General features: G+C 38.2%; 1 protein-coding gene across 7 annotated transcripts; it reads left to right on the top strand.

Annotated features, from left to right (window-relative positions):
• Positions 1 to 6,572: 6,572 nt before the first annotated feature.
• LOC130905718 (uncharacterized) lies at positions 6,573 to 14,063 on the top strand. Of its 7 annotated transcripts, none has more exons than XM_057819346.1 (4): positions 6,585 to 6,710; positions 6,807 to 6,889; positions 6,962 to 7,159; positions 12,849 to 14,063. In XM_057819346.1, the coding sequence occupies exons 3-4, from the start codon at positions 7,005 to 7,007 to the stop codon at positions 13,285 to 13,287; spliced, it is 594 nt and encodes a 197-aa protein (XP_057675329.1). In that variant the 5' UTR covers positions 6,585 to 6,710; positions 6,807 to 6,889; positions 6,962 to 7,004; the 3' UTR covers positions 13,288 to 14,063. The 7 variants fall into 7 exon arrangements, with proteins under 7 accessions (XP_057675331.1, XP_057675329.1, XP_057675326.1 ...); XM_057819343.1 differs by having other exon boundaries at positions 6,966 to 7,159; XM_057819344.1 differs by having other exon boundaries at positions 6,585 to 6,706.
• The last annotated feature ends 426 nt before the right edge of the window (positions 14,064 to 14,489 follow it).

Here is a 14,489-nt window from a genome sequence, read left to right on the forward strand (position 1 = left end):
GAGAGCCAAAAAATGTTATCAGTGCACCATTAAATGCTTGTATTCACCACCATTTTAGAAAATCTGTAGTGCATATTTATGAGAAGTTGTATGATTGACCTTCATCATTACCACTGAAAGTGCCATTGCACTGATTGAGTATTGTGACAGACAAAACTGGTTCAATCATCAGTGTAAAGCATCAGGAAACTGTAAAAAGGGTCATCGTCAACAGCTAATGAATGTTCATGATGGCATCATGAAGTACTCTTAAGTAAATGAAACCATCAAGCATTTAAGTCTTCTTGCCAAAGCCAACAAGAGTTTCATCAAGGAAAACCTGCAGTACCATCTTACGATGAAAATTCTGCTTCTTTAAAGGGAGATTTTATTTGTGGAAATGGTCTCTACTTATGATAAATTGTGTCTATTGAAATTCTAGAGAGAGAGAGAAAGAGGTGCAGTAGAGTTTTTACTTTCTTTCCTGTTGTTTTTGGCGTTGGCTCAGGCGGCTAGTAGCCCTTTTGTGTTGCGCAAGTTCTGAAATAAATGATTAAAAACCCGTTGAAGCTGGCGACTTTATGGCTGATGTTGCAATAATACTAATAATAAATAAGAATTTTAAAAAGTGTTTTAATTGTCACTTTAACTCATATTGACTGGAGAACGGAGGGCAGACACTGGCCATATTGTCGAGCTAGTTCACTCACACGCACATAACGCTCATATTTTTCTCTCATTTCCTTCTTAATTTCAATAGTTAGCGTCACGTTTTTCCTTTTTTCACCGGCTGCACTAACCTTCTTCGGACCCATGTTGATTTATCTCCCAAGAAAATCAGACATCTTACAGGAAAACAATGAAATGGCGTATCGCACACATTTCACTTTTGCTCATTAAAGGGATCCTTGACCTTACATACATATAGGCTCCAATAAACCACAATTGTTCTCTTGTAATAATAAAATATGTTGTTAGAAACACATAAAATGTTAAATCAATGGCAATATTTTATAATATTTAGTACATATTTTGACCTATAGTTGGTGCCATGTTTTGCGGGCTTGGAGTGATGACGAAACTGGGAAATTTCCAATTGTGTACAACAATTGTGTATTGCTGCCTAAACTCGTGAAGTAAAATGCCACAATGTGCTGCTTTTGGATGCAATTTCCAGTCAAATGGAAACAAGGGGAGTGACGTGAGTCTCCGTAGATTTCCTGCTGACAAGAAGAGGAGAAAGGTTTGGGAAAATGCCTCCAGACTGGCAAAACTTCCCAAGGACCCAAGGTTTTGTTCTCGACATTTTTCTCCTACCCCGTTTGAGGCTTTTAGTCGACGACAATTTATTAAAGAGCTCACCGGTGTGGCTGGATATAAGTGGAGACTAAAACCAAATGCTGTTCCAACTATTTTCCCTCACGAGAGGGCCTCAATGTTCCTCGGATATCGAGTGAAATGCACGCAATAAAGCGCCAAAGACAAGACACTCTGGCCGCTATCCTAAGCAGCCAAGCGGTAGGCGAACCTTTGACCGTACCGCTAGTCACAGAGGAAGCTAATAATTCACTTCTACTGTCAGTTCATCAGGCAATAAGTGTGTCTGTTCAGTATTCACCTAATATGAGTGATGCCTCTACTCAAACTGATCCAAACACGTCCGATGCAATGGTACAGCGGCCAGCTGATGCACGCCGAGCACTTAATATGAACCACCATTACGTAGCTAAACGTGAGTTGGATGTACAAGACATGGGGGACACTCGATCCAGATGAAGAATTTAATGAGAACAGCCATGACACGACTCCGATCCTGACTATCACATGTGTACATTCATAGTTTTATTACCTTCAGTGAGAGTTTATAATGTGAATAGTCACGAAAATAAAAATGCATGAATGACAAGGTGTGTTCAAACTTTTGGTAAAGCACACGACAGCTCTGGATGCTAACAATCTACATAATTATACTGCGATAAGTTTGATCATGCAATAGCTTACCTTGAAAATCTGCGAACAAAAACCGGAGTTCTCACTTGCCGCGAGTATATCACCAGTTTTGCCCAACCCTTGTCTTATCAGGTATTTCTTGCTCTGCATTTTGCCTTTGCTGCTCGTCTTGTGAACAACCGACAGTGCTGTCCTGCTCTTCACTTTTCCGATCTGGTTCAAATCGGAAGGCCAGAACCGACGACATGTTTGGGTAGCTAACGAATCACACGCTGGAAGTTCGGCAGCGGGCCCGGTGATGTCACCGCACTGCGACGTCAACAAGAAAGGCGACCTATCACTTAAAATAATTTTACAAATTTTATTAAAACGAAAACATTAAGAGGGGTTTATCAAATAGGGGGTAATATCAAATTATTATAACTCTACTATGTACTAACATTTATCTTTTAAGAATTATTTGTCTTAAAGATCGAGGATCCCTTTAATATTTATGACGTTAGCAATTGTTGTTAGGCGGGTCAAGTTCGCGTTTGTCCCAATGCTAAATGCATGTAAATAGTGTACGAACAGCATGCTTACTGAGCTAAACCTACCAATTCTGTCCGAAAATAATGTCCCTGATGCCAAATTCAAGATGTGGAAGAACATACAAATGTTCAAGAGATGGCTTGTGTGTCGAGGGCTGAAAAAGACGGGAAAAATAGCCAACCTTATCCAGAGGTAGCTTTTTTATCGACACCTTTTCCTTGTGTGCATTGCCTTACGCCACTGACAATGACATTCTCCTGTTCCAACAATCTATCCTTTAAAACCCTGTCTTTTTTATATACTGTATTATATCCTCTGGTTGTCTTACGTCTCTGACCGTTTTGGGGGGTAATTTACATTGTTAGTTTTGTGTAGCGATCGCAAGTTCTACTCAGTGACAGCCAACTAACACTTTTAATTTTTTCATTAATAAAAAATCTTAATTCTATAATTAATTTACACTTTCCCCTTACTAAAGTTGTTTTTTTCAACAACAGAAACGGTAAAAACTGTGGCAGTCAGAAGCAGCACGGCGAAACGCCACGCTAAAAAATAAGTAAAAATATCAAAATGGCTTACCTCTTCATCCTCTGTAGGACCATGGCCCCCAATAAATGTTTACTGCATATGAAGGTGTTAAGCTGGTCTTTTGGACGTCTGCAAAAGTTGATCCATTGTTCACATTTTTTCCTCTTTTTTGGCTTCGGAAAACGTATGAAGAAAACATCCTTCATATCTCGTAATGTTTAGAGTCATTTCTGTAAGTTCCATAGGAGCAGTGTTTACTCTTCATGTTCTTTTTTGAAAGATTACCGGCAGAAAACGAGTTACGTTGACCCACTTCCGGGTTAAGATGGCGACGTCACGGTCTAAAAATAGCATTTGTGCTGTATGCTACCTCGACGCTGTTATAAATCGTCGTATTTCTAGCATGTCATCATATGTCGAGACAAATCAAATTTTACATCAGATGTCGAAAGGATCGTATGTCGATGAGTTCAAATGTCGAGCTTCCACTGTACATACATACACATTGGTAGGTCCATGTTTTGTCAAAAATGAAGAAAAAAATGTTGCAACAATGATCCTTGTTTAAAACACCAAAATACTTCACTGTGACGGTATAACAATTTTAAAGAGAATGAAAGCAAAGTAGTTAATATAGATTTTGCTTCATTAACTAAAATTACATTCTTTTATTTTCAGTGGTTTTTGGATCAGTATTGTTCCCCATTCCATTCTCTGCCGGGTTGTCTGGGCGGGTCACCTCTCCCCTCAACCACAATTGGAGTTGTGATAACAGATCTTTTAATATTACTCTCTTCGATATCAAAGGATTGCGAGGGTACCAGGCAGGGATATTGAGTGCGAGCTAAGAGTTGCTCCCTTTTGGCTTGGCCTGAAATCAAAAGTTATTAGACCGATAAGTGACAGCTGGACTTGCATTGAAGCAAGGCTTTTTTGTGCCAGTGTGTCATTTATTTGTTCCCTGAATACTGGCTAAATCAGATAACGGCAAACCTTTCACAGTGGCTGCCATCTGTCTGCATCTGTTGACCTACACCAGAATTGGCACAGTTACTGGAGGCTTTGGTGGCACTGAAGCAGAGGTTTACTTCCCCTCTAAAAGAACTTGTGTTTTGTTTGGTCTTTGGTCCAGATAAAGCAAAACCACAAAGGTTGGACTGGGTGTTTTATCTCTACATCAGGCATGCTGTCCCCTGATTTAAATTACCTTAGAAATGTTGTTTTATTGTATGCGAATTATCATGCAACATGGGTGACAATTTTTATCTGCGTCTTGCTGCAATCCTGGGTGATGTTTTAGGATATTTATATACTTGTCAGATAAATACTTGTGATGGCATGTTTATTCTCTACACCATTTACGCCAAGGGCGTAGGTTTGGTCTCAATATTGGTAGGGACGATATAACGGCATAAACTGCATGTACACTGTTTTGCTGGGGATGGGACATTAATAAGACCAAACAGATAAGTGAACAGGGCTACATTTCTCATGAATATGAACTTAATTTAATTATTTGATTGACTAATTAAGCAATGGAAAATAAATCTGTATTGACTTATTTTAACTTTCATATGTATTGGTTCTGTTAGGATTCGTGGGTTGGAGAGGATTCTTATGCAAAACACCGGCACGGTGTGGCAATGATTAAAAATGCTTTATTTGTGTCCAACACGAAAGCAGTGGAACTTCCTGATCGGGGTAGTCGAGTGGACGTGAGGCGATGAAGCTCGGGAAGGAGGCAGGCGTGAAATCCGACAAGGGGCGCGCAAAAAACAGGACCTGGGACAAGAGCAAAAAATGTCGTGAGCCGGTGATCAGAGAAATAAGTAAAGAATGCGAGATACAACTGACTTAGCAAACAGACACGTTGATCGGGCGACGAGGTGGCGGCGTCCACTGCTTTTAAAGAGGGCTGATTATCATCACCATCACCTGTGGCCGCTCACCCCGTCTCGTGCAATCTGTAATCAAAATAAAAACAGGCACACCTGCAGGAGGTGGGCCAGGGCTCAGGAGGGAGGAGCAGGAGCCCTAACAGGTTCAAGTGATACACCGCTCGATTGACACCTTTGTTTTCAAAATCTACTTAAGAAAATTTTTTAAAACTTCCAGAATAAATGTCTGGACTATATTAGCAAATTTAAATTTCAATATTTGAACTAGGGCTGCAGCTATCAATTATTTTAGTAGTGAATTCGTTGAGGAACTGCTTAGTTCGAATAATCGAGTAATCGGATAAGGAACATAAAAAAATTAAAATACCTGAACTGAGCCTCAGACGGTATTAAAAAAAATTAATAAATGAAGATCTACGTACAACAAAAGAACAATTGGCTAACTTACATAGCAAAAGTCCGCTATCTTAAATGCTATAAAATTCTAACATTTTTTTTTCTTTTTTTTTTTTTTTTTTTACAATGCACTTCATGGATGGTTCATAGACATATTCCCACAAAAAATGGCTAAATATACCTATAAACTAAATTAGGTCATACAGAAACTTAGCTTATGTTGGTCTTAACAGGGAGCAGCTGGATTCAGTCATGTGAAATGAGTTATATTATATTCACTGTTGCCACTAGAGCGCAGTGAATCTACCCAAATCAATAAAACTAAATGCAAACACTTTCAAGACAAACCATTACAACGCCACTTTCATTAAACGAATACTTGAAGCAGCAAAACTTTTTTCTGATTGATTGAATTACTCGAGTTAATCGATTTATTGTTGAAGCATTGATTTGAACATAAATTATATAACATATAATAACATAACAATAAAAACAATACATGTTAATAATCTCTTAACTATCCATAAATGCAAAAAATCAACATTTGCCACTCATTAGCTGTCTAAAAAAAGAAACTACAGTAAATATAACTGAGAAAACACCTTAGTCGGGGATTAACAAAAATAAACAAAAATGGAGGCTTCCTTCAGGTAAAACACTACTACTTTTGTCCATAAGCACAGCCAAACTCAACAAAAAAATTAAAGCTACACTGACTGCTACTGGCTGAAAAAAAAACTTCTAATATCCCACACCTTTGAAGGGGGCGGAGGAGGAGGCATGTTGTCGACATGTTGTTTTTCTGTCGGGGATGTGAGTGCATGTGTGTGTGTCAGCCAATCCAATGTGCGTTTGAGGAAAAAAAAAATGGACTTGCCATATTCAGCAAGTGAAAAGGGATAAATGTAAGTCTGAACATAATGATAATAATTCACTTAATAATGGTTGGATCAATTTTATCCTTACAACATACAGGAAGACAGTCTAAATCACCTATGAAACAAAATCATTATATAATGCAAATAAGGTTGCTTAAAAGTTGTGGGGACAATTTGAGCATCCTCAAAAGTTGGTAGTGTTATGTCCCTACCATCCCGATGCAATCCTACACACTTGATGTACTCACATCATTTCCAAAGAAGTCTTTGGAAAAAAAAGACATCCTTGACAAGTTTCCTGTAACCATGGTGATAGGAAGTCATCACAGTGTTCTGTGAAGGAAGTGAACTGTTTCCTGTTGTTTTTACTAGCTTCCCCTCCATTGTACATGCCTAGATTTCTGCATTTAGTACTGGAAAGCTGCACAGCCATACAGCAAGACAATGTTTTTAGTGTTTTCTTTTTCTTGTTTAACATAGAGTAAGTTTGATTTTGTGTTTTTATTTTTTAATTCCAACCCACACGAGAAATCAAAAGGGTGAAACGTAAGTATGTAAATTCTGAGATTTTCTTTTCTTTGAGATATTTTGCTCTTAATTTGTAAAACAGACAGACTATATATAATTTGTTCCTTTCATTGACCAGGTCATTTAAAGCTTGCTGTTGTTTGCAACATGTTCATACCTACAGTCCCTTGACTCTCTAGATGAAACCTGGTACTGATGCAGGTTAGAGCTAAGATCGCCAAAAGAATTTCTGCCAAGATCTTTCCTCATCCTGACAGCTGTACTGACTGCCAGCCAGCAGGATAAAATCCAAACTGTTGGTGGATCCGAACAAGAGATGGAGACAGCCCACCCCCCTCGGGCATGCAGTTCATCTGAAGCATCTGGGAAATCCTGCTGGAGTTTAGATGCCAGAGTGATGATAATTCTGGTGGTTGTAGCTGGAGCTGTCATCGTGGTACTTCTGTACAGACTCCTACAAACACGTCACAGGTGCGTATGAAATATTACTGCCAAATGTTGACTTTTGCTTTTGTTTGAAATGAGCAATGAATTAGCAATGACATGAGTTACATCTGTACAATGCAAATTTATAACGTTTTAATCAGATTATTTTTCTTAAATCTAGTCCAATAAATTTCTCCATCTTGTTTTGAGTGTTAAAAACTAGTTAGCAGATTACAGGTAGTCCCCGGGTTACGACGTACTCGATTTATGCGATTTACGCTGGAGTCTCGTCCGCCATTTTGTCTCCAGTTGTTTTATTTTTGTTTCTTTCTTTTAGCTTATTGTACCTCACAGTATCTTATTTTTTGGTTTACTTTATTTACACTCCTGGCCAAAAATATCGGCACCACTGCAATTCTGTCAGATAATGGTCAATTTCTCCCAGAAAATGATTGCAATTACAAATGCTTTGATTGTACTATCTTCATTGATTTTGCTTGCAATGAAAAAACACAAAAAGAGAAGGGGAAAAAATTAGGTCATTATCATTTTACACAAAACTCAAAAAATGGGCGTATTGGCACCCTCAGTATTGGCTGCCCTTGGTAACACAACCTTTAGATGAAATAACTGCCAACAATCGCTTCCAGTATGTATCAATGAGTTTCTTAGAATGTTCTGCTGGAATTTTAGACCATTCCTCTTTGGCCAACTGCTCCAAGTCTCTGAGATTTGAAGGGTGCCTTCTCCAAACTGCCATTTTCAGACCTCTCCAAGGGTGTTCAATGGGATTCAGGTCTGGACTCATTGCTGGCCACTTTAGAAGTCCCCAGTGCTTTCTCTCAAACCATTTTCTAGTGCTTTTTGAAGTGTGTTTTGTGTCACTGTCCTGCTGGAAGACCCATGACCTCTGAGGGAGGCCCAGCTTTCTCACACTGGGCCCTACATTATGCTGCAAAATTTGTTGGTAGTCTTCAGACTTCATAATGCCATGCACACAGTCAAGCAGTCCAGTGCCAAAGGCAGCAAAGCAACCCCAAAATATCAGGGAACCTCCGTCATGTTTGACTGTGGGGACCGTGTTTTTTTCTTTGAAGGCTTCGTTTTTTCTCTGTAAACTCTATGTTGATGCCTTTTCCCAAAAAGCTCTACTCTTGTCTCGTGTGACCAGAGAACATTCTTCCAAAATGTTTTGGGCTTTCTCAAGTAAGTTTTGGCAAACTCCAGCCTGGCTTTTTTATGTTTCTGGGTCAGAAGTGAGGTCTTCCTGGGTATCCTACCATAGAGTCCCTTTTCATTCAGATGCCGACGGATAGTACGGGTTGACACTGTTGTACCCTCAGACTTCACGACAGCTTGAACTTGTTTGGATGTTAGTCGAGGTTCTTTATCCATCATCCGTACACTCTTTCCTTGAAATCTTTCGTCAATTTTTCTTTTCCATCCACATCTAGGGAGGTTAGCCAAAGTGCCATGAACTTATTGATGACACTGCGCACGGTAGACACAGGAACATTCAGGTCTTTGGAGATGGACTTGTAGCCTAGAGATTGCCCATGTGTCCTCACAATTTTGCTTCTCATGTCCTCAGACAGTTCTTTGGTCTTCTTTCTTTTCTCCATGCTCAATGGGGTACACACAAGGATACAGGACAGGGGTTGAGTCAACTTTAATACATTTTAACTGGCTGCAAGTGTGATTTAGTTAGTGTCACCACCTGTTATGTGGCACAGGTAAGTAACAGGTGCTGTTAATTACACAAATTAGAGAAGCATCACATGATTTTTCAAAGGGTGCCAATACTTTTATCTGGCCCATTTTTTGGAGTTTTGTATGAAATGATAATGAATTAATTTTTGTTCCCATCCCATTTTGTGTTTTTTCATTGCAAGCAAAATAAATTAAGATAGTACTACCAAAACATTTGTAATTACAATGATTTTCTGGGAGAAATTTAGCATTGTCTGACAGAATTGCAGGGGTGCCAATACTTTTGGCCAGCAGTGTATATGATGTGTTCTGTCCTCACTAAATGTAAAGTTGTTCAGCTTTGCAGACAGCAAACAAAGTAATTATGCTTTTCGAAGCTTTTTACTTCCTTTACCTTTGACAATTTGTAAAGCTTTAACACACATATGTACACTTATGTATGAACAGTTAACACAAAATTTAAATTCAGTAGATTAAATCAGCCGAATTTGCCAAACCGAAATCTGCTGTCTTAAATGGTTTGAAAGCTTACGTATTTACATCCTTATAGCAAATTGCTCACACCTAACTCCAAGAACTGTATCTGTAAACTTTACAAATGCATACACAAAAATATATTAGCTGAAACGACTTACAACTTGATGTGGGCCAAACCAAAATGCAGCTATACTTTATCCATTCCAGTCGTCTGAGTCCACTTCTCAGTCATACAAGGCAAGAGTCCTGCTAGAGCCAACGCTGCCACCAGAGGCAGTGTATCCTCCAGCATAGAAAAAAAAAATACAATACTTTTGGACTTATTGGATCGTTTATTTTGAGATTTAGGGTATTTAAAGGGTTAATTCCGATTTACGCTGAAATTTGGGTTATGTCGCCAATGGAAGGGAACTAGTTCGTAACCTGGGGACTACCTGTAACGTGTCAGATTATTCCACTTACTTTTAAGTAAATATTACAATTTGATTTTAAGCCCATACATCTAAAAGCTGGTCATTTTTCACCTAAATCAACTAAAAATTGCTTTCAAATACAATGGTATCGCTACTTACGAAATTAATTGGTTCTGGAAGTTGATTCGTAACCTGAATATTCCGTAAGCAGAGACACATTTTCCATGTAAATGCCCTTATCTGTTCCAAGCCCCCCATAATTCAGACATGAATCTTTTATAATGCATAAAAATTCACCAAAACATGTAACAAATACATGTAACGATTAGATTATTGCCCAATAAACATAAAATCTGATAACATCTGAGTTGTGCTTAGTGTACAAAAAAAAAAAAAAAAAACAAGAATAGAGTTAAAAAAAAAAAAAAAAAAAAAAAGTTCATACAGGTAGTCCCCGAGTTACGACGTACTCGACTTATGTGATTTCGACTTTACAACGCTGCAGTCTTAACCGCCATTTTGTCTGCAGTTGTTGTCTTTTTTCTTTTTTTTTGTCACGTAAACACTACCTTATTGTGCCTCACTGTATCTTATTTTTTAATTTTCTTTATTCACATGACGTATTCTATCTTCACTTTTGACAATTTGTAAGGCTGTAACACACATATGTACACTTATGTTTAAAACAACACACATTTTAACAATAAAACATTTGACACAAAGCAATTTGTGTTCATACGTTGATCTAGTCTGATCAATATGTAAATTTAATGAATTAAATTAGCCTAATTTGCCTAACAAAAGTCCGCTATCTTAAATGCTATGAATGCAAATGGATTTACAATACTCATAGCAAATCGCTCACACATACTGTAACTCCACAAACTGTAGCTCTAAACTTAATTACAAATGCATATACAAACATAAAAACAGTGGTATGAAAAAGTATCTGAATCTTTTGGAATTTCTCACATTTCTGCAAATAATCACCATCAAATATGATAATTGTGAAAATACAGTGTCTGCGTTAAGTAAAACCACCCAAACATTGATAGGTTTTCATAATTTAATGAGAATAGCATGCAAACAATGACAGAAGAGCGAAAAATAAGTAAGTGAACTCTCTGCCTAAGGAGACTGAGGGGCAGTTTACATGGCAACTCTGCGACACGAAGACGCAATGACTGTGTTGGGGAGTGGCCTCGCATGCAAATGGTGTCGGTGAAGACGAAAAATACTGAATCTTGCCTCCAAAGTGGAAGAATTCGATTGGGGGGGATTGAGAGGGGCTATCTCCGCATGCATATCAAAGGCTCCAGCGATGGGACACCGCACCGATAACGTCAGCACTCGTACACGTCACATTGGACGTGCGCAGCGGTGCTACTAAACATTAAAAACAGAAAATATGGCGGAATGTTGGCTTTAATATACTGTTTTAATAATATTTTTAAATTAAATATGTTGAATGTTTCCATTTTTGTACCTTTTTGAACAAAAGAAAAATGCCATCGCTTCAAGTGGGTGGGAATTTTTTTTTCCGGGCTGAGGAATTTTGGTGGGGTCAAAGTGCATCATTCGCTGCCGCCTTGTAAATCTGAACTGCCCCCAATGGCCTGGTATGAATACTACATCGTTTACATGCAGAATTGCAACATTGTTCGAATGGAGACGGGCCCATATAAATGCAAACATGAAAATTTTCGTCTTCTCCGAGAGTCACCATGTAAACGGCCCCTTAAAGAGCAATTGAAATCAATTTTTACCAAGCATTTTAAGTGCCCAATCACTGATGAATGGTTTAAAGCTGCCCTGCCCACTATAAAACACACACCTGGCAAGAAATGTCTTGATGAGAAACATTGTCTAATGTGCATCATGGCTCGGTCAAAAGAGCTGTCTGAAGACCTGCGATCAAGGATTGTTGATTTGTATTAAGCTGAGAAAGGATACAAAAACATCTCTAAAAGTCTGGATTTTCATCAATCAATAGTCAGAGAAGTTGTCTACAAATGGAGAGAGTTTGGCACTGTTGCTTCTCTCCCAAGGAGTGACCGTCCACCAAAGATGATGCCAAGAGAATACTGCGCAGAATACTCAGAGAGGTAAAAAAGGACCCTAGAGTGTCTGCTAAAGACTTACAAAAATCTCTGGCACAGTCCAGTTTCTCTGTGCACACATCAACTATATGTAAAACTAGAATGGTGTTCATGTGAGGACTCCACGGAGGAAGCTACTGCTGTCTAAAAAAAACCCATTGTTGTTCGTTTAATGTCCGCAAAAAGGCACTTGGATACTCCGCAGAAGTTTTGGCAAAATATTTTGTGGACTGATGAAACCAAAGTTGAATTCTTTGGGAGTAACACAGAATGTCGTGTGTGGAGGAAAAATGGAACAGCTCACCAGCATCATGATTTGGGGCTGTTTTGCTACCTCAGGGCCTGAACAACGTGCAATCATTAATTTAAAAATGAATTCAAGTTTATCAGGATGTTTTGCAGGAAAACCTGAGGCCGCCTCTCAAGAAGTTGAAACTAAAAAGAGGATGGATGCTGCAACAAGACAATGATCCAAGACACAAGTAAATTAACTTCAGAATTTTTTCAGAAGAACAAAATACACGTTCTGGCGTGGCCAAGTCAAAGTCCAGATTTGAACCCCATTGAGATGCTGTGGCATAACCCAAAGAGACCGATTCATGCCAGACATCCCAGCAATCTGACTGAACTACAGCAGTTTTGTAAAGACGAATGGGCCAAGATTAGTCCTGATTGATGTGCCAGACTGATCTGCAGCTACAGGAAGTATCTGGTTGAAGTTATTTCTGCCAAAGGGGAGGCCACAAAATATTAAATGTGATGTTTCACTTACGTATTTGTCCCCCCCCTTCTGTCATTGTTTGCATACTATCCTCATTAAAATATGAAAACCTATAAATGTTCGGGTTATTTTAGTTAAAGCAGACACTGTTTTTCATCGGTGTGATTTTGACAAAGATCAGATCACATTTGATTGGTGATTTTATGCAGAATTGTGAGAAATTCCAAAACGTTCAGGTACTTTTTCATACCACTGTATTACTAGTACTACTAATAATATAATAGGGTCACACTGAATTTCATGGTGTTCCACAGGCTAAGAATGGCGAGTGCAAGACATGCTCTGGAGTATTACAGCTTCTACCACACAGCCACCTACACATTCAAACATCCATCATCTTATGAGAAGCTGCAAAATGGAAGCGTTCCACGCACCGTTGCACCTGTCCAAACTGTTGCCCTAGCAACACCTGTAGTCACTGCCCCACTGCCACCCCTTCCAGTACCCCTGTCAGCCTCAATGCCACTCCCCCCTGCACCTGTTCATCCCTCAGTACCTTCGCTCCACATGACACCTCCTGTCCTGACTCCTCCTCTGCCCGTGGTCCACACCGCCGCACCTAGCCCGCACCTGTCATGGGGGGCCTGCTCGGACGTCGATGTTTACTCTTGTATTGGAGCTTACCGGCCCTCCAGGCTCTCGAGCTTGTCTAGCAATTCAAAGGTCATCCTTTTCGAACATTCATCTCTCTGAACTGTTTCATTTATCATGATTGTCCTTCTTCCTATTCTCCAAATTTGCAGTTGATGTCATAATTACATTATAATATTACATTACATTTTACATTTAATAATATTACTGCCTCTAAATTTTAATGTACTGTTTTCCTATTCTTTTGTTTTACTTTTTCTTTTCCTTTCACCAAAACTACAGGATTCTGACTGGACAATCAAAAGTATAAAAAGCATAGAAGTGTTGTGCATTTTTACACAATAAAATAGTAATTGTTCTTTTATATCCAAATATTAGCCTAAAGTCATTAGCTGAAAAAAAACATCAATCTTAATAATACAAATTGCATTTAATATTTTTTTTTTCGACAAATTATGTGCATATACATGGATCCCTTGTTTTTCCTTGGTTAATGAGGAGCCTCCCCATCCCCCGGGAAAATCGAAAAGTAGAACTAGAGGCAGAGTTTATTTACATTTATTTATGTATTGATTGTTTTGAGATGTGTTTAATGTATTTATTCAGATTGAACATCATTGGAAAAATATACATACTTTATAAGACATAGTTTTCCCTTTTCTCCCGAAAGTATAATTTAAAAAAACAAACAAACAAACAAACAAACAAATACTTGTTTAATTAATATACATACACATATTTTTAAGCACTGAAAATGTAATACTTATGGTACAGTTAAGATATAAATATTTCAGAAAACAATGATTTGTACATGTATACATGCAAATATCTCAACATTTTTAAATAAGATACTATACTGTATATGGCGGAAAACACAGACAAGACTGAAAAAGCAATTTCTGCTCTTGTACTCCTCTTTAATAGAAACTGCAGTATTTTAAGCCAAAACAACTGTTGTGTTTGATAGAACAATATGTCTGTATGCTGCCATAGCAGATTCATGGCGCATGAAGCCCCCGAACTATTTTTAGTTTGTCCGTTTTACCCTGAAAACCCCCGTTTACAGACGTCACGCAACCGCTTTTGTTTCAATCTAGCCATAAAAAGAAGGTAAGTAATTATATTTATCATTCAAAATGTCTGTATTTTTAGCTTAGAATCATTAATTGATGTCTAATATTTAGTTTAAAAAAAGAAAACAACTTTAAAAAATTATTCACGCACATATTTTAAACTTTTAAACAAATTACATCACAATGAAAAAATTGGCGTCTGCAAAAAAGTCACAGATATCTACCTCATAA

This window comes from Corythoichthys intestinalis, chromosome 17, assembly GCF_030265065.1.
Source record: "Corythoichthys intestinalis isolate RoL2023-P3 chromosome 17, ASM3026506v1, whole genome shotgun sequence".
Classification (NCBI taxonomy): domain Eukaryota; kingdom Metazoa; phylum Chordata; class Actinopteri; order Syngnathiformes; family Syngnathidae; genus Corythoichthys; species Corythoichthys intestinalis.

What these genes read in the sequence shown, in the direction of transcription:
- LOC130905718 (XM_057819343.1), top strand. An exon ending in CTCCTACAAACACGTCACAG is followed by an intron (nt 7,160 to 12,848) that starts GTGCGTATGAAA and finishes GGTGTTCCACAG; the next exon opens with GCTAAGAATGGCGAGTGCAA.